Source organism: Protopterus annectens, chromosome 4.part0, assembly GCF_019279795.1.
Source record: "Protopterus annectens isolate FY-2018-M chromosome 4.part0, PAN1.0, whole genome shotgun sequence".
Taxonomy (NCBI): Eukaryota; Metazoa; Chordata; order Ceratodontiformes; family Protopteridae; genus Protopterus; species Protopterus annectens.
Window position 1 is genome coordinate 266,476,666 of NC_056733.1, and position 25,976 is coordinate 266,502,641.

General features: G+C 41.6%; 1 protein-coding gene across 2 annotated transcripts in view; it reads right to left on the reverse strand.

Moving 5' to 3' along the window:
* The window catches only part of PLPPR1 (phospholipid phosphatase related 1), a 2,199,975-nt gene that overhangs the window by 129,368 nt on the left and 2,044,631 nt on the right, over positions 1-25,976 (reverse strand). For both annotated transcript variants that reach the window (XM_044068258.1, XR_006364450.1), the window contains exon 9: positions 22,833-22,964. In XM_044068258.1, the coding sequence (XP_043924193.1) occupies positions 22,833-22,964 (132 nt within the window). The remainder of the gene's footprint in view (positions 1-22,832; positions 22,965-25,976) is intronic.

Sequence of the window (25,976 nt, forward strand, 5' to 3'; positions counted from 1 at the left end):
CTGCTGCAGGTGTCTGGTGAGATGCATACAAAAGGGAGCATTATACACAGAACTGCAAATAATGTAGCACATTTATAAAACAAAACAAGAAAGAGGCGATAATCCTTCATGATATTCTACCTTTACCTTAGCTGAAAGTAGTAGGTGACTTATTTCAGCAAAAATATTTACATGTGCTACTGTGTGTATATCATTCTGGAATTCCAGAAAAGGGTGCAATGGATAATGGTACTCCAGCTGTCAATCAGGAAATTTGAACCTTTTTTCAGTCAATGGAAATTCAGGCAGAATACCTCAAGCCCTGATAACTTCAAGCAATGGAAAAATAGAATACATCTTACAAACAGTGAAAACATCATAGACGGTATTAGTAAACCAATTACTCTAAATGATGTTTATCTATTCTATATAGAAATACTCATCAACATTTCTGTGTTCTATCTTCAGCTCAATAACCTCTGGGTAAACCCTTGATATCCCAGATAATTAACAAACAGCTGTATTACTGATTTAATAACGACAACAGAAAGAGAAGCTCTATTTTGATAAATCTACAAGAAAATCTTCCAATTTTGCAAAAAAGAAGGAAGATTGTGAAACTTCAAAATTAAAATTTTGGAAATGAGTATAACACAATGTGCATTTCTAGGCAGGGGTGTAGCCAGGATTTTCAGATTTGTACTCACATCTCCCCACATAGCTCTCAACCTTCCATCTCCAAAATGAGGAACACTAGTCTTCATAATGTGGAACAAATGGGCAAAATGTGGAACACATACTAATGACTAACAATTTCAACTAGGAAGGTCATGGGATGGTTAAAAAAGGCTGGTTTTACTTATAAAGAAGATCTTTTAATGAATTAATACGATTAATTTCTATTTACCATGGATTTCACTTAAAAAATTCCTAACACTGAATGTGTGATAGAATCTTTCAATGTGGAACTTTTAGGAACTTCGAGGAACATGTACTTTTTAAGATGCCAAATGTGGTACGTTCCTCGTAATGAAGTACACTTGAGAGGTATGGTCTCCCAGGCTGCTACCCCCCTAAAAGCCACACCCACATCAGTACATTGCTGTCCACCCACTCCCTTAAACTGTTGACCAAGCCATTCCCATTTCACAGCACTGCTCTATGAATGGAACACTGACAACTATATGCCAGGATAAAGCAGCATAAACATCACATTCCAAAACGTGCATCTCAAGGGTCGAAAAACAAAAAAAAACTTCTCATTTAAATTTTTGCAGACTTCATCCCAGTGGAGCTATACCCCAGTGTTTGAGTGGAAAACTTTAGAAATAGATCTAAATAAAGATATATATTTTCTAGTGGAAGAAAAGCTCTTTGAACTGAGGTGTCTACTTGACATCCCAGGAACACAATCCTGTGTGAGGAGTGAAGAAAAACTTTTGAATGTTCTCTTGGAATCCCAGCTCGTGTAGGAGATCTCTCAGTTGACACAGATTCCTGACACCTTGAAAAAGACTGACACCTTGAAAAGACGCTGCAAAAATATGCAAGTTGTCTTAATATGGAAAAATGTGGATACCCTGTAGCCTGCAACAAGCTATAACTGGAGCTAGACACTTTGTGAACACTCTTGGTGCAGTGAATTGTCCAGAGGGTAAGGCAAAGAACTGATAATGTGATCCAGATACACAAAACCTTATGAACCATCTGAAGTCTGGATGAATAAGGATATGATGAAGAACAAGTGGAAACAAAAGAGTCTGATATAGGGGGAAGAGGAAAGACCCCTGGAAAGGAGGAATTTCCTCCCACTGCCATCTGTGACCTTGATGAATAGTTTTCAGAACCAATTTGCCAAACAGGAAAATGGACATTCAGAATTTCTGAAAGTAAAAAAAAAAGGGGCCAGGATGGGAGGGGGTCACAAAGTGTCTTGAACCAGACCTGCCGGACCTTCCTTGGTTTTGGGAAATTCAGGACTTCTCTTTGGAACCCCTTTGCCATTTATTTTTAATTGTCTGTTTACCTGAATGTTGTTGAGATTGTTTAATCAGTTTTTGCCAAAACTGGATGAGGAGATTAAAAAAATCCCTAGGACAATTTGTTAAAGGAGGAATGAAAAATCTTAGATATTCCCTGGATTAGCTTGCCCCTGTCATCACATTTTTTGATCATCTCTGTAGCAGAGCACCCAAAGACTAATCTTCTATCTAAGGGAGAATTTAAAATTTCATTTTTAACATTAACAGGGAGGTTCTGAGAATGCAGCCATGCAAACCTCCTTAAAACACGACCAGTGGCCATAGCCCTGGAAGAAGCATCAACAGTCATACACACTGCAAACAATGAGCAGTGGCCTGTTCAGTAGAAGAAACTTAAGCTATTTAAAGCATTTTTTCCTCACAAGAATAAACAGCACATAAATCATTTCTCATCCTTTCATAATTTGTTTAAACAAATTTTAACATATATGCCCGACAATTCAAAATTTTAAAAATCAAAGTTGCAAAAGTATATACTTTTTTCCCATACTTATCAACAATTTTCCCATCCTTATCAGAAAGAGTATGATTGGAATTAACTAAGTACTTAGCAGCAGTAGAATCAACAAAAGCTATAGCTGCTGAGCCAGATTTGGGAATAATTTATTACATTTAAAAGACTGAGGAACTTTATACATTCTATCTGCCTTTTAGAGGCAGCTGGCTGACTACCAGGAAAAAACACATCCTCTAAAGCAGACAGGATACGAGGAATGGGTATAGGTTCTGGAAAGTCCTTTTGTAACAACTCACAGTATTTTATTTATGATGGACTGAGAAATGTCAGTTTCTCCTACTGTAACACAGTCACACTCTGCAATAGTCTCACAGAAAGTTAACTCCCCCACTGGCAGAATCATTGAGCTCTCTTCTGAGTTTGAATCAGAAATCTGAGAGAAAAATGTAAGCATCCCTACATCTTCCTACTCAGACTCAGAATCTTGAATATCTTAAGGAAAAGAGAAATTCCTCCTCCTTTTACCACAGAGCCAAATTGTGACAAAACAACACCTCTTAGATGCTGGATTTGCAGGAGACCATGTGTCAGTTCCTTAAAAGCAGTTCACAATAAAAGAAAATTGAGGGAGTTCTAATGAGACATTTAGGTACAAAAATATACATAGTCATAATGCAGGCTGTGCTCTTCTGAGATAGTGCACTATGCTTGACTGTGAAGAAATCACAAATGTAATGTTCATATTGCTCTTTGACAGATAGTATTCACCCCCAACAAACCACATGACTAATCATTCAGATGTGATCTTGTAACTGCTGTTTGTTTTTGAATACTACCCGTCATCAAAAAATGATGCCCCATTTATTTCTGTTTTATATAAGGTTATCCCACTAGGCACAAGTGTCCTGTTCCACCAGTGACTCTAGTGCACTGTCTAGCCATGTGTGAGTTGCACGATAGATGGTGGAAATAATCAAACCCTGTACCTTTGACAGTAGTTGTTTATACTTCTGATATTTCATTGAGAAAATAACAAAAAAATATAAACGTTACAGCAATATACTTCCATTTGCTGTCACAGGGCACCCCCTTGTAGATGGTCATAAAAAATAAATGAAAAAATAAACATAAATGTATTGTGCTGTGGGCAGTATTTGTTCTGCCAGAAAAAAATGAAAGAACAAACAATCACTGTAATATATTTCAGCCTGGAACTTTCAGACACTAATTTCTGACTCACCTCCCCTAACACGTCACAGCAATGATCAATTTAATGTGATCAATTTCATCCTGCCTTGTGCTTTCTTCCATCAACTGCCTCCCTTATTTATCAATCTTCCATCTTCAAAATATGGAACACTACCTCTGACAATGTGGAACAAAACATAGAACTCTTAGTAAATTTCAACTAGGTAGACTAGAACATGGCAAATAACTGTTTCTTCATACTCAAGAAAGTCTTTTGGATGAACTGATATGATTCAGTATCACTACCCATGATTATTTATTTAGAAATTGTAAGAATAAATGTGTGTTAGACCCTGTCAATGTGAAACAGTATGGAATATAAATTTTAACACAAACTTAAATTAACCTCTGAAGCAAAGGATAACCATAATTCCTTCTGCATCTTCATTAGAAAACCAATAAACAACACCCAGCCGTGCCTGGAACTTATTCAAAATGACACTACCCACTATGACCAGCTAACACAGCAGCAGACAAATTCAGGGCAAACTTTACCCTAGAGAATGTTATCCCTTGTCTGTCAATATCTCCTGCACTCAATATCATCATAAAGGGGCATGCGCTGAAGATACGTTCTAAGACCGAAAATACAGTATACCCTCTTGAATCTCAGAAACTCAAATAATTCCACAAACACAACACTACATCTACACCTTCAACAACAGATAAAGAAAACTTGATGGAGAGACAAATGTATTGACCCATGCCTACCTCATCTCTGGAGCAGACTTTTTCCTGCAAGTTAAACAATGGACACCATAACATCCTTAAAAATGTATCCAGGATGACTGGATGGGATCCTATACATTTGTTCCTGGAATGACCTGATTTTGCCCTTCCCAAGAAAGAAGTAAAACCTACGGGTGTTCATAGGGAAGGTGAATGCAGTCTTTTGATGCTGCCATCTTGCAACTCCTTCGAACCTATGAGCTGCTTCAGGTGGCTGCTACAGAGAACCTCCGCAGTAGCTATCAACTTGTTTGTTCATGAATCAGGCACAAATCATAAAATAATGGACAATTTTTAAATACTTCAGTAATATTTCAATAGGCACTGCCTGATCAGTTCTACAGGGAACCCCTACCTTAGTTCTCAACTTTTTTGCTCAAGGGTGGAACAACTGATATTTTCTGTCTTGCTGAAGAAGCTATTTCTTACTTATTCCTTTGGCCATTTTGTTTGCCAAGTGGCTTCTCCCAGCTGGATGCAAGCCAGTTTTCCTTCACTGATGCACTGTTGCCTTCTGTCAGCTCTGTTTTGTTCAACCTTTCTCTTTCCCTAAGCTACTGCCAGAGCCATGCTGTCAGACTTTCCTGACAAGCCATAGTGGATGGAATGCAAAGGTAGCCTCCAATATCTTTCCCTAAGCTACTGCCAGAGCCATGTTGTCAGGCTTTCCTGACAAGCCATGGAGGATGGAATGCAAAGGTAGCCTCCAAGCAATTGATACCTTTGAAGGGCAGCTGCAAGAAGGGTGAAAAGATACTAAGGGAAGATCAGGTCCTAGACCACTGAAACATACACAAATTCTACAATGATATTAGCGAAAAGAAAGGCACATGGCTAAATGCTAGTTATTAAACTCTACCACATCATGCAGATGAGTGCAGCTGTGACCAAGTAGCTAAAAGTAATGACTACTTAGGAAAAAAAAACTCTGACAAAGTAAAAAAAGTAAGCACACACTCCACTAGCTGTATCAAGGAAACCAAGGTGTTTCAAATTCCATTACTTCCACTTCCTCAAACTGCAGTTCTTTAAAAAATAATTAACTGAAGCAAATGACCTGCTTTACAAAAGAAAAAAAAACAGAACATCACTATATGGGAGTTTACTACCGGGGATACACTTTTTAAATTGTATGACCAACGTTTTCTTTATTAATTAATTTATTTAAGGATGTAAATTAACTGTTACCGACCACAATCCAGGACAAGAAGTGAAGAAATAAAATATAATCTGTGTATTTCTGATTCCCCTTCTATTTTGGCAGTTCCTTATAGGTATGTATCACCTCAAAAATAAGTCCAATAGATTTACTTACTTATTTGTTAGATTATTATTGGATATGGCATGATGGGTCCAAAATTACAGATCAAACAATAAGCTGTTACAACTTTTCTCAGAAGTCACCAACACAATACGGTGTTAACAACTGGCATTAAGAGAACACGCATCTCTTTTTCAGTAACAGGCAAGCACAGACTGTTTCCTTGTTCTCCCGGCATACAGGCACACCTCTCAAATATCCAGAATTATGCAGACTGTCCTAGATTTTTGCCTTACACCTTTTGGTTTGTTCCTCAAAAAAGTGGTCTTGTGTTAAATCACTAAAGATTGCAGCCTCCAAATGACACTCATTCAAGTTTCAGACTTTATATCCTTCAGAAGTAAAGCATATTACTAATGTAAAACCTGCTTATTCTTGCAACTTTCTAAGTTTATAAATTTGTCCTGATTTTTGGTAATTTGTACCACCATTGTTTTTATGCTTTCTCTAGAATTCCAGAGCAAAGAAGTGGAGAATCCTTGAGCAAACAAGTTAGGAATTGCGGTTCTGGTTTTGGTTGCGGTTCTTTTGCTGTCATACGGTTCCGCCTGTGCGACTAATCTAACATGATGACAGAGGGGAGGAAAGCTCTAGTAAATTAAACTTTAAAGTGGCTACATACACATTTGTGGCATTCTGATATTTTAATAGTAGCATTGCTTTTTCCCACGCAAAATAAAAATTTTAGAGATATGCTTTCAGGAGTCCCCGGTTTTACCTTGCATTTTTACCTTTTCCTTTGCTGGATCTTATACTTTTAAAATGAGTCACTGAAGCTTATAAACTACAGCAGGTTTGATACAATCACCAAAAATTAGAAAGTAAATTACATCTTTTATTACTTTGTGATAAACAGCAGTGGTCTACGTTAGTCAGAAAATAGGATGCAGAGGGAAGGGCATTTGGTATATTTTTATTTAATTTAGTTTAAAGTTGCTCCCCACCCCCTCGCTATATGGTTCCAGTGCCTATGGCCACCTGCAAAACTGCAGTTTCTGACATCAGTGACACATCTCCTTCACTCCCATCCACAGTATCGGCTAATAGATGAAAGGAAAGGTGTATCAAAGGACCATGAGATTGGTTGAATTTCACACCTTTCTCCCTACCTAAGGGACTGTGCTAACTGGGCAATTATCACTCATTAACTAAAACTATGCTAAGAATGCAAATGCTTGATGAGCTACAAATTTCTATGCAGTCTATGCAGCAACAGCACTTAAATACTTTAATTCATTACTAAAACAACCAATCCTACCGCTCAGTTAATTCAGCACTCAGAAATCAATTAATTATTATGATTACGTTTTGCCCTAAGTTAATTGCTGAAGTTAGAAAAACTCTGTTTAAAAACCACATGCACAAAATGTAAAGACAAGAACATGTGGATAAATATAAATAAAATACATAAAAAGTCAGTGAATAAGTACATATACTCATGTTCCCCATTTAGTAACTACTTATGTGCAAGGGTATGAGCATAAAAATATATATAAAAATATATATAAAAGTATAAGCAGTACACACTCAACAACTTAATACATATATTCTGCCTAATAAATGCACACGTTGTCCACCTAGTAAATACATATGCTTTAATACATGCATCTCAAAAAATGCTTGTCTTTAGTGATATCTATGCTAGAAGCAGCTCAAGAAATACTGTCATATTGACCCAAAGCCCTGCATGTGTTTATGTAGTCTTCTCTTGTTAAAATATTATTATTATTACTTTTTTTTAATTTTAACCTTCTAGAGTTTAGCACTGGCTTCAATGGAACACTGTCATTCAAACCCAAACCTCTGTGTGCTCCTAAATGCAAAATCCATTTTACTTCCATATTTTCAGTAGTATTGACAATATCCCCCATCCTATTGCTGACATTCTGAATGTGTTAAACCTGAAGCAAAAATATATGGTCATCCCCCTTATCCAGTGTATGCTTAGCCAAAGCACTATACAGTTGCCCTTTTCTAGTGCAGTAAAGGTGATCTCTTATTGGTTCCCTAAGGTGACGGTTAGTTTTTCCAACATAGAAATGGAAACATGTTGTGCAGTGAGCTACATACACTACATTCTTAATATTGCAATCAGCAGAATTCCTTAGCTCCCATAGACGCCCTGTTTCAGGGTGCTTAAAAAGCCTTGATTCATCTATATAAATGCACTGTGTACATTTTCCATATCTATGGGTACCATTCACTGTGCTATCCATCAGAGTAGGTATCCTTGGATAGCAAAGCTGCTGTTTTTGATGGTTTTACCATATACAAGAGATGTGAAAAGGTATGAAAGCATCACACGACAAAATTGGCATATGTTGTTAGTAGATGAGGATACTACCAACATAGTGGGTGGACAACCATATTTCGCATTTAGAAATAAGAAAAATCTAAAGCAGCTTATTTACCTCAAATGTAGAAAAGAACAGAATGAGGCAAAACTTAAAGGTAAATCTTGACATTCATCTTGAAAGCACATAATTTAGAGGATTATGAACAGGTTTCTAATTATAACCAGATTATTATGTCTTTGAGACATAGATGCTAAGAATTCAACCTTGAGAGTGAAGCTAGAGAGGTGAATTGTGTCATTCATGCCAGAGAGACAGCAGGCAGAAACTAAATGTCCCTCTGAAGACCAAAGAGTTTTAAAAGTTGTTGTTCTGTTACACTTTTTGTTTGTAAATGTGGTAATGGGAAATTCTAATAGCTTTTAAAATTATGTCATCTTCTGACACTGTTTTTGCTGGCTAACACTGTTCACTCTTCATCGCTAGAGTGAGACCTAGTTTTAACGGAGCTTAGGGATATTAAATCTAAGCACTCTTAAGATAGGGTCCAGCACAAGGGAAGCACTTAACAAGTTTATCTTTTTCCAGATATCAGAGCATAATGTTGGTACTCCATACATTAGTTATAGCTGACAGACCTGATCATATCTCTTTGTAGTGTATGGAGCTTTAGGTGCTCCCTGTGTTACCAGTTACATAAAGAAAAGTGTAGGAGCTATAAAACATTTAGTACCGCGAAACAGTGAGAGTGTGTGTGCGTGTGTGTGTGTGTGTGTGTGTGTGTGTGTGTGTGTGTGTGTGTGTGTGTGTGTGTGTGTGTGTGTGTGTGTGAGAGAGACAGACGGAGAGAGAGAGATTGAGAAACAGTGACGTCTTGCAGGTTTTGAGGCTGCTTTAGCTTCTTGCTACTATTCTCCCTTTGCCAATGTGAAGGCCAGCACTGCTTGCTATTATGATCTGTCATGACACTAGAGCTTAACAGCACTGAGAGGTGCTTAAAACTCTGTTAAACACATTTTCTATGTTAGAGAGCTGCTTAACAACATTATATTTTTCCTGAATTCAGATCATAATTGTGACATTCCACACACTAGATACATATTGCCTGTATAATATAGTAGAGTATCTTCTTCTTTCGGCTTTTCCCAGTTAGGGGTCACCACAGGATATCACCTGTCTGCTCATGATTGGCAGTGGAGTTTTTATGGTGTCGAGTTGCCAGCCCGGCGCCCAACCTTCCACAGAAGGCACGCACATGCACGCACTCACACCTAGGGCCAATTTACAGTGTCCAATCCACTTACAGCGTGTTTTTGGGATGTAGGAGGAAACCGGAGCACCTGGAGGAAACCCACGTGACCACAGGGAGGACATGCAGACTCCGTACAGATGGCACCCCAGCTGAGGATCAAACCGGAGAACCTCTTGCTGTGAGGTGGCAACGCTAACCGCTGCACCACCGTGGCTGCCCATAATACAGTAGAGTATACAATTTTTTAATTTAGAGTGTCACATTTCGCAACATGTTAATAGTTGAGTGTGTATTTCTTTAAGGGAGCTAGACCTCCCGGTAGTGTTTTGTCATGTGACCCCTTGTTTTGAGTCAGTCTACAGTAAGATGCCATGGTGTTAATGCTGAAGCATATGAGCCTCTTTATTTTATACCAGATAATCTGTAGTCTTCTTTTAGATACTGGATGTTAACGTGTGATGAACATAACTTAGGTATGAAAACAAACTCAAATGTTAGAAGAAACGATAAGAGCAAGAAATTCCTGCAACTGCTCTCTGCAGCTGTTAGGTGAGGGGTGATTTGTGGGAGGGGTTTGACCTGTCTACTCTGTGACTAGAAGTAGCCTGTAAGACTGTCACAGTCATACTTTTATGGTAAGTAGAATCAGTCAACAGTCACCATGACAAGACTGCTATGCACAGTCACTAGAATGGGAGAAAAAAGATGTGAGGATAACACACTGGGTTCTTAGGTTAGACAGGGTGTAAACTGCCTGCTGTCTACATTCATGGTTCCCTGAAACAAGTGCAGAGCTCACCCTTATGAGCAACATCAAAGCTTGATTCACAGCAGCAAGTTCCTTCAACTAGTGTCAGGTGTTGTGGGCTTTTTCAAAGGCTGAAAAGCTGAGGTGCTAGAAGTAAGGAAAGCAGTCACAAATCTTAGGATATGATTTCCTCTGCTAATGCTGAGATTAAAATTGTCAGTAGAATAGCTGGATACAAATGATTACCAGTTAACAACCGGAAAATATATGCATAACACTTCTATTCAGCCAAGTATCAACATTTTATAATAACTGTCTCAGAAAGGTGCATTATTTCTCAGTTTTAAGACCACACTACCCAAGTCAATGCTGTTTTATGTGGGTATTAATATGTCCTTCATGTACTCTTTTGATTTTCTGTGCAGTGACAATAATGCATCTTATCTGTAGTTCTGTGGTGACATTTGAAATAAACTGCTTATTGCTACTTTTTAATACCTAAACTAAAACAAGTTATAAAACAAAATAAAACTATCTGAATCAAACAGATGCAGTGCTAAACTGATAGTTGCAATCTAATCATAAATGTTTAGCAAAATGCACAGATAATGGTGGTTTACTGCCTTTCCTCAGCTCCGCCTCTTTGTTCTTTACCATTTAAATAATTTTCAATAACAGACAGCTGAAGAGTTATTGTTTAATTAAAAGTCCTCTCCCTAGGCTTTGATTGACAGCTCACCTGGATACAGTCATTGCTTCCTCTGTGTCCAAAGTTTTAGGAGTATACTTAACTTTTTTGCTGGTATCAACAATGTCACTGATGGTAAGTAAATTTGGTGTTAACTGGGGTAGACATGAAATAAAGTGGACTTCATTCCATGAAGCAGAAATTTCCTTCCTTCAGTCTGGAGTCCCAACAAGCCATTAGAGTAAAAGACAATAAAGTCTGAATGCATTGTTCTGATATTGTTAATCCTCGTTCATTCCTTACATATAAGTATCGGTTCCAACCTTGGAACCGAGCCGGTCATCTTCCAAGCTCGTGCCAGCTACAAACTCTCGAGCTAAAACTCTTACCCAGAATTCCCCTCTCCCTGTTACCTCAGATTTAGTTTGCTGCGTCGCCATTCGGTCGTGTGAAGCTACTTCTCTTGAGCTAAGTACAATATTTGTTGTCATTCTAGTCTAAAACAACTTTTTCTCTCAGAAAAGTTTCTAAATTGTTTTCTCTTACCTTACCGCATTTAGCAACCATCTCTTCTTAAAAATTTTCAATCTTTTTACCACAAGGTATTTTCTTTTATACCATCGTTGGTAGACCCCTTTTCTTCATTACCTTCGGGTATTTCTTGTACCATTGCTGGTATTCTTTCTGACTTCATTCTTTTCTATCATGGATAAAAAAGGTAGTCCAGGACTTAAGAGATGTTCAGTTTGTGGACATAAATTGCCTACTTCAGATGCACATTCTCTGTGTGTCTATTGTTTGGGTGTGCCTCATTTATCAGTTGATCCACCCTGTGGAATTTGTAAGAACGTCTCTAACAGGACGTTGATTGAGAGGAAAAATAAATTGTTACTGAAGGGGCTACTCAAATCTCCTTTTTCAGAGGCTATTTCTGGGTAGGAGGCTTCAACCCCTCCAAGATCCCATAAGAAAAAGACAGATGATCTTTCAAAGGCCAAATCTCTTCCTTCGTCCCTGACTGGGGACTCCCATCAACCGAGACTCAAGAAGGCTAAGCTTTTTTCTTCGGATTTGACTCTTTCGGCTTCAGCACTTTCAGTGCCTAGACCCTCGGCACCGAGACCATCGGTGCCATCTGTGACTTCGGCACCGACTAGCGTGCCCTTTACCATACCGGTACTGAGGAGCTCCTAGGTTCAGACCTCTCTACCGGCACCGACTATCCTGTCGGTGCACACTGTAACCACATCAGCTCCGATACCTTTCCCAGAACCGACAACTTAGTTACTGACACTGATTTTTTTGGTCCCAGCCTCAGCACTGACAACCACTTCGGCACCGACTTTCTGTTGGTGCAGACCATGACTTCGGCACCGATGATTTCCTTGGTGCAGACACCTATAGTACAGTCTCTTATGGCACTGGTGTTTTCAGTGCAGACTGGTGATGTGGGCACCGAGCTTATCCCATCTGTGGATAGACCTGACTCCCCCTCAGCCATGTTCGTGAAATCTACTAGAAGCCTCTCTGAACACAATGTGTTGCATCTTGTGGATCAAGTGCTTTTGGCCAGAGGTTTCCCACCCCCCAGGACCTATCCTTCCTTGGGAGGTGACCACCCTTTGCCAAAAGACCCCTACTTATTCTCCTCCTTCATTGCCTTTGAAGTCCCTTGATATAGTACAGTCTTCCCCCTCTACGGTTCCCTTTGCGGACCTCACTAAGGAACCACAGCTGTCTTTCTGGCAGGAGAGTTTTGCTATGACCCAGGATGTCAGCTGTGGCATACGTAATTTGGTGTTTCACAGCCATCCAAGGACTCCGAGTTGGCAGGCTGAGCCACTTAGAGGAGGGGTGACCCCTGTCCAGGACACTCACCCCTCTTCAGGTGGACCAGCCTTCCAACTAATGGAGGAGGCTTTGGCATCTGCTGGCGATACTGTGCTGTCAATCTCTTCACCCTCCTCTGGCCCGCTATGTACACAAGTCGCTCCTACTGGACACTGGGCACAAGGGCCTCAGGATGTACTCCCACAGGAAACCCCTTTTGCATTGTCTTCCCCAGCTTCTCCCTCTGAGGAAGTTCATCGCAAAAGCTCATGCAAGAGGAAGCACATGGACTCCACAGAGGAGTCCCTTATTGAAGACACAGACTTTGATGATGGGGAAGGATCCCCTCGTTCACCCTTTGAGGTATCCTTTGGTGATATCCTCGAAATCCTTAAACAGAGAGGTGACTGCAAGCCCTCTAACCCGACCTCTGAAGAGTCTGTGTTCCTGCAGGCCTTTCCCACCCGGCCCCCTGCCTCCTGGGTTACTCCACCTGCTGACGAACTGGTCTGGCTTGTCATGCAGCATGTGTGAAAGGCTCCTGACACCATTGAGGCCATTCCCCAGAGGCCAGATAAAATTCTGTCCCCTCCTGCTACTGACCCTCATTGGTCCAAACGTCTTTCTGTAGATGCTCTGGTGGTGGCGGCCGCAACCAAGAAGGACCTGGCGGAAGAAGAAAGCCAGACTGTCCATCTGCCTAACAAAGAGTCACAGGCTCTGGACAGAATAGGGAAGCGTACTTTTGCATCAACGACCTTTGCAATCAGGTCCCTGAATTATATGGCACACTTCACTAGGCTTCAAAGGGATTTAGTATCTGAGCTCTCTGAAACTTTGGCTGGTGCCGTGTCTGATGAGGTCTGTGACAAAGTGGCCTCTCAGCTGGCTACCACTGAATTGATATCAAACTCCTCCATGCACCTGATATCTCATGCATCAGAAGGAGCAGCTAGGCATTGTTTTGAGATGGCACGCCTGGATGCTCTTATGTAATTTCATGGAATCCTTCAAGGCTTCCTTTCTCAGTGCTCCCATCGAAGCCTCTTCATTGTTTGGACCCAAAGTTAAAAGCACACTGGCCAGATGTGAACAGGACGGTAAGACCCTTTCTGCCGTAAGTGTCTTTTAGTCTTCCCCTCAACGTGCTTTCTCCAGAAACCAGAAGAGTGGGAAGATATAGTACAAAAAGTCTCAGGGTCCTTTCTGTGACACACAGGTCAAGTTCTCCCTTAGAGGTAGAGAGGGAAACTCACAGGGAAGACGCCCTTTTCGAGGCAGAGGGGGTCAGTGTAACCAGGGTTCCAGGGACTCTTTTCCTGGTCAATCCTATCAGCATTCCTGAAGAGCGGCCCAACTCCTTTCCTCTGGAGGTGGTTGGGGGTCATTTCTCCTTGTACCCTACTGCCTGGCTAACCACTACCACTGACTCTTGGGTACAAAGGATAATAACCAAAGGTTACCATATCCCCTTTGATCTTTGTCCTGCCCCCCCCAACAAACTTACCCAATGTTCCATCCAGTCAAAGGGAAGAAGCAGCACTAGAGATAGCAAAGCTGCTAAGAAAAAGAGTCATCCAAATAGTGCCTCCAGGCCAAATAGAATCCAGATTCTACTCAAAACTATTTTTGGTGCCAAAGAAAACCAGGGACTGGAGACCAATTTTGGATCTCAGTGTATTGAACAAGTTTGTAAGAGTACAAAAATTCTGGATGGTCACAATACAGTCTATCCTCCCGCTTTTGGAAAAAGATGATTGGATGTGCTTGATAGATCTTCAAGATGCCTACTACCACATAAAAGTGGACAGGCCATCAAGAAGATTTCTGCACTTCCGTGCGGGAGCCAGTCACTACCAGTTCAGAGTACTGCCCTTCGGACTCTCTACAGCCCCCAGAGTGTTCACAAAGTGCATGGCAGTCATCACAGCTCACTTACGACTACAAGGATTCCAGGTGTTTCCATACCTAGATGACTGGCTCATCTCAGCCCCCACCAGACATCTATTGGAAGAAGCCCTGGCATGCTCTCTCCTTGTTTCAAAAAGGCTAGGCATAACCATAAACTGGCAAAAATTCAGTCTCACCCCATCTCAGTCCACAGAATTCATAGGGGTCATATTGGATACAAATAATTGCACAGCATCCATTCCAAAGCACATAATTCTAAGGATAAGGCAACAACTGATCACAATCCTTTCAAGGGAGAAATCCACAACTCACTCTGTCCTACAGTTGTTGGGTTCCATGGCAGCCTCCATCACCATTGTCCCCCTGGCCAGGTTTCACATGAGACTTCTACAATGGCTACTGCTCACCCAGTGGTATTCTTTTCAGCATCCTCTTTCAGCCAAGATTCGAGTAACACACAAGTGCAAACAGGATTTAAATTGGTGGATGACCTACAACCCATCACAATGGTCTCAGCCCTTCTCCCCCCAGCAGCCCAAGGCTACAGTGACCACTGATGCCTCCCTGATGGGGTGGAAGGGCTATGTCAGGGTCAGACAGTCCAAGGCACTTGGTCCGAATTGGAGGACCAACTGCATATAAATGTTTTGGAGCTAAGGGTGGTGCTTCTGGAGTTGCAAGCATTCCATCCCCTGCTGCCATCTGGGACTATTATGATACAATCAGACAACATGGCGGTGGTCTGGTACATCAACAAATAGGGCAGAACCAAATCTTACCCCCTTTGTCGAGAGGCCATGAGGATATGGCAATGTGCGATGGCTACCAACCATTTTCTTCTAGCAACGCGCATTCCTGTGAGTTCCAACGTGATAGCAGACAGACTCAGCAGGTGCATTCTTCAACCTCACGAGTGGTCCCTGAATCCCTTAATAGTGGCAGAGATCTTCCACCACTGGGGCCATCCTTGCTGCGACCTCTTTGCATCCCGACCAACTACAAATGCAGCAACTACTTCGCCCTGATTCCCCCACCGGGACAGTCACCCAGGGACGCTCTAGTCCACGATTGGCCCTCGGGCCTTCTTTATTCTTTTCCACCTCTTCTCCTCATTCCCCAGTTTCTGAAGAAAGCCTGTCGGTTGAAGAGCAAGGTGATCCTCATAGCACCATATTGGCCTTGTCAGATTTGGTTCCCCTTCCTTTGGCCTCACCTGCTAGATCAACCATGGATCCTCCATCCAACCCCGGGGTTGATCTCCCATCCACAGAATCTGATTCATCCCAACTTGGACAGCCTGAAGCTCACAGCTTGGCTCCTCCAATTCCCTTGATTGCCAGGCAGAATGATCTTTCTTTACCAGTACGGGACATTCTTATTGCATCTCATAAGTCTTCCACTAGAATTACTTATCTAAGCAAGTGGAAAAGATTTACCTGTTGACTGAAAGAAAAGCAAGTAGATCCTTTTTTAGCACCAGTGTCGATAGTACTAGAGTATCTTGCCGATCTATTCCAATTGAGTCTATCGGCCTCTACTATTAAGAGTTCATTTGGCTGCAATATCTAATTTCCATGAGGGTGTCCAAGACTCTTCTCTTATGTCAAACAAATTAAGCAAGACCTTCATAAAAGGTGTGAATCATCTGAAGCCCCCTTTTAGAGAACCTATTCAACCATGGGACCTGTCATTAGTTCTACAAGCTCTGACACTGCCACCATTCGAACCAGCTTCTTCATGCGACCTCAAATACTTGTCATGGAAAACCTTGTTTTTGGTTGCCATTACTTCTGCCAGACGTATCTCTGAGCTTCAAGCCCTATGCATCAAGAGTCCATACTTGATTTTTCATAGAGATAGAGTGTATTTGAGAACTAATCCTTCCTTTCTGCCAAAAGTGATCTCTAAAATGTCCATTAATCAAACCATTGAATTGCTAGTTTTCTTCCCCAATCATTCAAACAGAGGAGAGTATTGCCTACATACCCTAGATATTCACAGGCAAATTCACTTGTACTTGAATAGGACTAAGGCCCCTTGTAAATCAGACCAGTTATTTTTGGCCTATTCTGGACCTAGATTAGGATGTGCTGTTGCTAAGGTCACATTGGCCAGATGGTTGAAAGACCTTGTGACCTTCATTTATACACAACGTAATATTCCTTTGCTGACTACCATCAAGGCTCATTTGACAAGGTCGGTGGCAACTTCTGCTGCCTTCCATGCCGTTGCTTCTTTACATGACATCTGTGCAGTTGCAACCTGGGCTTCGCCTCATACTTTCATCAATCATTACAAATTGGATTTGGTCTCCAGGGGAAGAGCATAGTACAGTTGTGTACACTTACCATAAATGTAGATGTTCGAGTGTATTCACTGTTGCAGTCATTACATTTGGGTTATCCTGCTGGCAGGTTGCCCTCAGTCGGCCTGAATTCCAAAGTCTTGGGTCCTGCGTCAGTTGCTGTCGCCTCTTCCCTGACGTCAGTTTGTCAGGGGTATAAATGATGCAGCCAATGCCATTTTATTCAGTTTAGATGTCAGGTGCCCCCAAAAGGGTAGGCTAAAATTATGTAAATAAAACATACATGCACCAAAATAAGCTTTACCTTCATCTATAAGCATTTATGGTAAGTGTACACAACTGTACTATGTTCTTCGTGTTTCACTGTTGCAGTCATTACATTTGGGTTGAGTCCCAAAGCTATGGTTGGGGGGCTGGAGCTAGACAGCATTAAGAGCGGCTATGAGGCCCTGCAGAACTGCAGTGGCAAAGCCTGCCCTGGATTTAGAGTAAAGAGGCAGATTGTAATGTTTTGTAAAGGTATGCACTGAACTCCAAGTAGCAGCCTCTAAAATGTCTTTGGTTGGTACTCCCCTGAGAAAGGCTGCAGAAGTGGCTGCAGCTTTGGTTGAATGTGGCCTAATGCCCTTAGGCACTGGTTTGCCATGCTGTGAGTAGCAGAAACAAATGCAGTGACCTATCCACTTTGAAATAGTCTGCTTGGAGATAGCCTTTCCTGGTGATGCTGTGGCATATGCCACTAGTAATTGTTCTATCTTTCTGAAAACTTTAGTTTTGTCCAAGTAGAATCTAAGTTGTCTGTGTACGTCCAAAGAATGTAGAATTGTCTCCCCCTTGTTCTGTGGATTTGGATAAAAAGTTGGCAAATGAATTGTTTGGTTAAGGGCCACACGGGATATGACCCTGTCTGGATAAAAAATGATAAAGGGTTCCACAGCCATGAGGGCCTGTAGCTCTGAAACTTGTCTTGCAGAAGTTATTGCTAGGAGCAGAGCTGTTTTCCAAGATAAGAACTTTATATCCGTAGTAGCAGCTGGCTCAAAAGGAGGTAAGGTGAGTTTTTCCAAGACATAATTGAGGTCCCATGCAGGTATTGGTGTTCTCCTTGGATGCCTTAAGTTTTTGTCTCTCTGAGGTACTGCCTTAATAAAGGAAGTGAAAAGAGTGATGGCTCTGTACTGTAATGAGCCAAAATGGCAGAGGCATGGATTTTAATTGATGAAAAAGATAGGCCTTTGTCCAGCATCTCAGTTAAGTATTGCAAAATCTGAGGAATATTTGGGACAGATGTATCAGTTCCTTGAGCTTGATTCCAAGCGCAAAATCTCTTCCATTTCCTAGCATAGGATTTTCTAGTACTAGGCCTTCTGGCTTCTAAAATGACATCCATCACTACTTTACTGAGAGGTGTGGTTTGTATGGCTACATTATCCGCCATGCTGCCAGGTTTAAGGTCCTGAGTTGGCTGTGCAGAATCTGATTGTTTTGCTGGGACAGTAGATGAGGTAAGGTCCAGGCTGGACATTGGGACAAGTTCCTTAAGATTGGATACCATTACTGGCGTGGCCAGTCTGGGGCAATCAGAATCATTTTTGGTTTCTCCTGCCTGACCTTTAGGAGTACCGTGGGGAGGAGAGGCAGTGGAGGAAAGGCATACACTGATAGGTTTGTCCAGTTGAAAGATAAGGCATCCACTTTCCATGCTTGTCTGTGATAAGTCCTTGTGCAGAATCTTTTTAGTTGATTGTTTTGAGGGGAGGCAAATAGATCTATGTCCGGGCGTCCCCATTTCTTTGTTATCATGCTGAAGACTTGTGGATCCAGGTGCCATCCATGAGGTTTCTGCTTAGTTCGTCTGCCAGAGTATTTTCCTTTCCTGGCAGGAATTTTGCCTGCAGATTAACTTGGTAAGTCAATGCTGTGTCCCATAAAGCCATGGCTAGTCTGCACAGGGGATAAGAATGAGTGCCCCCCCTGCTTGTTTATGTACCACATGACCGTGGTGTTGTCTGTCTTTATCAGTAGTTGTCCCAGATGAAGTAGGTCCTTGAAGGCTGTCAGGGAATTTTGAACAGCTAGCATCTCTTTTTGATTGATATGTAGATGCTTTTGGTTTGTGGACCAGGTGCCCTGAATCCCTCTTCCTGCCATGTGTGACCCCAGGCATAATCTGATGTATCCGTCGTTAGGCTATGCCTGGCTGGGGGTAGGAAGAATGGATGTCCCTTGTTTTGGTGACAAGCCTTTGCCCACCATCGAAACACCTGTTGCAGGCAGGGAATTAGAGTAATCATTGTTTCCAGACTACGGCAATGTTGTGTCCAGACACTTTTTAGGTACCATTGAATTTTCCTCATATGCAGTCTTGCATATGGAATTAGTAAGATGCAGGCTGCCATGAAGCCCAAAGCCTGCAGAATATTTCTTGCAGATAACTGGGCCTTTGTTGCCATTTCCTTGAAATAGGTAGTCAGTTGCCTTTGTTGGTCTGGGGTGAGATAAGCCATCTGGGCAGTTGTATTTAAGCTTGCACCCAGGAATATTATCTCTTGAGAGGGTACTAGTTTTGATTTCTTTTTGTTGACTGTGTACCCTAGGCATGTTAAAAGTTTTATCACAAATGTCAGATGCTGTAGTAGAATGTCCTTGTTCTCTGCTTGTATGAGGCAGTCGTCCAAGTAAGGATATATTTGTATTCCTCTTTGTCTGCAGTAAGCAATTACTGGTGCCAGGCACTTTGTGAAGACCCTGGGCGCAGTAGATAAGCCAAAGGGCAGTACAGAGAATTGGTAATGCTTTGAGCCAGCCTTGAATCTGAGGTATCTTCTGCATGATTGTCTGATTGGGACATGCAGGTATGCCTCTTTTAGGTCTAAAGTCACGAGCCAAGCCTTGCTGCCTAGCATGGGCAGAAGCTGCTGTAAGGTCAACATCTTGAATTTTGGTATATCCAGGAAAGTGTTTAGAACAGATAGGTCCAGTATTGGTCTCTATGCTTTGTCCTTTCTGGGTACCAAGAACAGTCTTGAGTAAAATCCTTGTCCCTGCTCTTGCTGTGGCACTTGTTGAATAGCCCTCATGTCCATGAGATCTGTGACTTGTTTTTGAGCCTCTGCCCATTGATTTTTTGGCAGGTCTGGCCAACCGTTTGCCCTTGGCAGGGCATGGAAATGAAACTTGTAGCCTTGTGACACTATGTCTAGAACCCAAATGTCCTGGGTTATAATGTGCCAATTTTGAGAAAAAAGTGCTAGTTTTCCCCCTAAGGGTGCTGCCAGAAGAAAAGTGCTTGGTGCAGGCAGGGGGAAGTCATTGGGACTGTTTCCTGTATGATTGTGATTTGTCTTCTCCACCTTTGGAGGTAGAAGCACTCCACTGCTTAGACCTGTAGGATCCTTGCGGCTGTGATCTGCCTCTGGGGCATCTGGATCTGCCCCTTTGAGGTCTGTCTGAAACTGAAAAGGACCAATTCTTTGTAGGCCAGTGTCTGCTAAATCTAGGTGGCTGTACCTGTAAGAAATCCTTGACCGTTTGCATAGATTTAGCTTTGTCCTCCATTTTCTTTAACACCTCTTCTGCCTTAACACCAAACAAGGTATCATGTTGTAAAGGAGCATCTAATAATTTTGCTTTAACATGGTCAGGCAGATTTTGTCCCTTTAACCAAGCATGCCTCCTAATGACAGAACCCGTAACAGCGGCCCTGCAGGAGGAATCCAGAGAATCAAACCCACATTGCAAAGTATGCTTTCCAACTTGTTCAGCTGCATGCAATAAATCCTGCATTTCTTTGTTTTCTGCACATTCTGAATTTGCCAACATTTTCTGTTTAAGCAGTGTCATGATATATTGCTGATATATGACCATATGAAATTGGCAATTTAAGGCCCTTATATCCAAAGTAGCAGATGTGTAAATCTTTTTTCCCCATCTATCCAGTGCCCTAGAATCCCTGTCAGAGGGGGTAGGGGTTTTGCAGTAGAAGCCTTGACCCCTTTTTGACCCTGAGAAATAATTTCTGGGTCTGCAGTAGGGTTTTTGAAAAGGAATTTATGAAAGTCAGGGACCCTGTAGTATCTGTCCGGCTTAACAGGAGCTGGAGGTAAAGAGTCACGGGTCAGACTAGACTCCGAGAACACATCATCTACAATGTTCAACACAGGTGGAATAGCTAGAGGCCTGTGTTGAGGTAGTAAAAGGAAGTCTTTGAGCCTTTTCTTAGATTCTGAGAAATCTTGGCTCTCCCAGTGGAAGTGCTCCCTCATGGTATGCAAGGTTTCCCCAAAAGAGTAGTCCTCAGGAGGAGAAGCTGAAGGAATTGATTCTTCAGCATCAGAATCCTCATAGGGGGGAAGAGAGTATTCCTGATCAGAAGAGGAATCAGAAGAAATGGAAACCTGATCTGAAGATTCATAGTCTGTCTCTTGCCTAGGCTTCTTATCAGGAGGGGAATGGGAACCCCTGATCAAGGTAATTAAGTCTTCGGCCATTTTGAGCATCTGTTTTTTGGGCATGGAGGCCTGTCCTTGTTGCTGGTGAACTTGTTTCTTTGCCTTTAAAGGTGTTTTAGTCTTTGTCTTTAAAGTCGGTTTAATATATAATTGTTTAGGTCTGAATACACCCTCAGAAGCCGATGCCTGCTCAGAGGCTCCGGACCCATCTGAGGGAATAATCTCCGAGGCTCCAATACCTTGAGTTTCCAGCAGCCTGGCCAACTCCACGTGGGAGTCGGTAGCGGCCTGCGACTCTAAAGTAGCGGGTGTCAGGCACTGCAAAAGCGCCTCACTGAGAACTGGCAAACCGGCGACTTGCTTAGTAGAAGCTTCGTCTTCTGTTTGGACCTCGGTTGCCTGTCTTTTTCTTTTTCTTTGCATTTTTTGTGAACTCCAGTAGTTGGATGGCTATCCGACGACATTGTATAATTAAATCTTCACCCAAAATAGCTTAATGCAAAATTGTACCGACGCTTAATAGTGCGTTGGTTAAATCTAGCGCAAAACTGACAACTAGCAACATCGTGGTAAGGGCCTAGGCAAGGAATACAGTAGGAATGAAAGTCCTTATGAGGTATTTGCTTCCCACAAGAAATACGATTATTAACTTTTTCTGACATTGGTCTGGAGCAAGAAAAAAGTTTCCCCAATGGGGTACTTAGCTTTTAATGAAGACTTCGGATCTGAAACTCGAACACGAAAATCTCAGGAGTCAGCCGACCAGCACTTGCGAACTGCTTCTGCTTCGGGCACCGTGCGGCAAAAAAGACTGGATAAAATGGCATCAGCTGCATCTTTTATACCCCTGACGAACTGACGTCAGGGAAGAGGCAACAGCAACCGACGCAGGACCCAAGACTTTGGAATTCAGGCCGACTGAGGGCAACCTGCCAGCAGGATAACCCAAATGTAATGACTGCAACAGTGAAACACGAAGAACATCTTTTTGTTCTGTGGTGCTCAGGAATGTCCTTCCATGAGAGCCTCCCATAAATAGAGGTAGCTGTGGACTCTGTCCCATATGTACGGAATGAACGAGGATTAACAATATCAGATAAAGAAGTTATGTCTTACCATAACGTTCCATCTGTATTGTTGATCCTCATTCAGTCATTATGACCCTCCCTCCTTCCCCCTCCTGTGGCTTCTAGTGGATCTCACCATCCGGTTCTTTTAGGTCATTTGACCAGAGGTAGCCTCTACCTTCTTTTGACGTGCAAACTCAATCTGAGGTAACAGGGAGGGGGGAATTCTGGGTAAGAGTTTTAGCTCGAGCGTTTGTAGCTGGTGTGAGCTTGGAAGATGGCCGGCTTGGTTCCGAAGTCAGAACTGATATCCATACATAATGACTGAATGAGGATCAACAATACAGATAGAAAGTTATGGTAAGACATATATTCTTTTTATCAACTCATGAGACAGACACCACTATCTTCATTCAGTGCAAAAATGGATAAAAATAAAAATACAGTTTGAAGTGTAAAATAATAATAATAATAATAATAATAATAATAATAATAATAATAATACAGTACCTGTGCACTTAATGTCTCAAGAGGGCTCTCTACACTGGGAAATGCCATCAATGGCATGCTTCGTGGATCTTCAGGCTTTGGTTTGGCAGGTGTGCTGTTTATCCCTTTAAAGTTGTGAACAACACACACTCCCTGTTTCAAAGCAAACAAACAAACAGACCAAACAAACAAACAAACAAACAGCAAACAAACAAACAAACAAAAATATTCTTGAGTAAAACTTCATACTTCTTATGAAAGACATTTCATGGCTTTATGACTTTAAAAATGTCATTCCTTCATGTTAAAAAGGGCACATGACTGGCATAATCTTGTCAAATTAAACCACAACATTGCTAGACACTTGTTGCCTCTGTTTGCTATTTTTTATTAAGAGCTAAAATTAGCAATAAAAAATGCTACACATGCCCCCCTGCATCACCTTATTAACATGATGCCCTTACCCTAACCCTAATCCTGTTCTTGCCCTAACCTCAATCCTAAACCTTACCTTAGGAAAACCCTTTCTGTAATAGTACCACTACACAACACAGTCAGACACATGCAGCATACAGCAACATGCACAGACATACCCACAAAAACACTAATTCTATCCCCTTCCGCAGCCCTCACCCTAACCCTAAATCTTACCTTAGAAAAAAAGTTTCTCTAATAGGCCCACTACACAGGACAACAAGACACATAGCACATATAGCAACACGCGTACACACACACACACACACACACACACACACACACACACACACACACACACACACACACTAGGCCCACTACACAGGACAACAAGACACATAGCACATATAGCAACACACACACACACACACACACACACACACACACACACACACACACACACACACACACACTAGGCCCACTACACAGGACAACAAGACACATAGCACATATAGCAACACGCGCGCACACACACACACACACACACACACACACACACACACACACACACACACACACACACACACACACACACACACACACACACACCACTAAATCTCTCCCCTTCCCTAGCCCTTACTCTAACCATAATGCAGAAACACTTGTACACACTCTGCTAATTGTAATGCTGAAACTTCTGATATATACAAAAGTTTTCTCATTAAAACTCCAAACATGCACTTACCTTACCCACAAGCATTAAATTTTACTCACCAACAAGCATTAAATTTTACTTATCCAAAAGCATTACATTGTACTTCTTTCAGCACCTCCAGTACTCGATAATGACTGTTTCTAATGAAATTTCAAGACACTTCACTATGTTTATGACCTGACAATTTGAGAGAGTGAAGTGTACCTATCTATACACATATTATTTTTATTTCTAAAAGAAATTTTGTTATTTAGTTTTCACAAAATAATAGCTGAATGGAATCAAAAATAAGGCAAATAACGAACAGACTTTAAACTTTAATTAAACGAAAAAAAAAAAAATAGTAAATCCATGCAAAGATGATAAGCACTTTTGTCCACCTAACATAATGGTTAATGGACTTCATCAGATAAATAACTTTCCCCCATTACAAGTTTATATAGGCGTAACAATTAAATCACTTTTTAAGTTATTGGTTAACATCATCACAGACCCTTCCTCTTTTACAAGCATCCTCATTCCTCAACCCAGTGAGGCTACAGAAACATAGCAAATTATCCCTTTTCCTAAACCAGTTATATTTATGTAGGAACCCTAAAGTGTATTGCAAATTAATATCTATCTATCTATATCTATAGCTATCTATATAAATATATCTATATAAATATATCTATATATATATATATAAATATATATATATATATATATATATATATATATATATATATATATATATATATATATATATAAAAATATATATATATATATCATCATCTTCTTTCGGCTGTTCCCGTTAGGGGTCCTCACAGCGGATCACCTGTTTCCATTTCTTCCTGTCCTCTGCACCTTGCTCTGTCACACCAACCACCTGCATGTCCTCTCTCACCGCATCCATAAACCTTATCTTAGGCCTTCCTCTTTTCCTGTTACCTGGTAGCTTCATCCTTAGCATCTTTTTCCCAATATACTCAGCATCCCTCCTCAGCACATGTCCAAACCAACGTAATCTTGCCTCTCTGGCTTTGTCTCCAAACCTTCCAACCTGGGCTGACCCTCTAATATACTTATTCCTAATCCTGTCCACCCTCGTCACACCCAGTGCAAATCTTAACATCTTTAACTCTACCACATCCAGCTCAAACTCCTGCCTTTTTGTCAATGCCACTGTCTTCAACCCATATAACATAGCTGGTCTCACTACCCTCTTGTAGACCTTCCCTTTCACTCTTACAGGTACTCTTATGTCACAAATCACTCCTGACACTCTTCTCCACCCACTCCATCCTGTCTATACTCTCTTCTTCACCTCTCTTCCACATTCACCATTACTCTGAACTATTGACCCCAAGTATTTAAACTCATCCACCTTTGCCACCTCTACTCCTTGCATCCTCACCATTCCTCTATCCTCCCTCTCATTCACACACATATATTCTGTCTTAGTCCTGCTGACCTTCATTCCTCTTTTCTCTAGAGCATATCTCCATCTCTCCAGGGTCTCCTCCACCAGCTCCCTAGCCTCACTACAGATCACAATGTCATCTGCAAACATCATAGTCCACGGGGACACCTGTCTGTCAACCTGTCCATCACCATTGCAAATAAGAAAGGGCTCAGAGCTGATCCTTGATGTAACCCCACCTCCACCTTAAATGCATCCATCACTCCCACCGCAGACCTCACCGCTGTCACACTACCCTCGTACATATCCTGTACCACTCTTACATACTTCTCTGACACTCCTGACTTCCTCATGCAATACCACAACTCCTCTCTAGGCACCCTGTCATACGCTTTCTCTAAGTCTACAAAAACACAATGCAACTCCTTCTGACATTCTCTGTACTTCTCCATCAACACTCTCAGAGCAAACATCGCATCTGTAGTGCTCTTTCCCGGCATGAAACCATACTGCTGATCACTAATCATCACCTCCCTTCTTAACATATCTTCCACTACTCTTTCCCATAACTTCATGCTGTGACTGATCAATTTAATCCCTCTGTAGTTACTACAGCTCTGCACATCACCCTTAT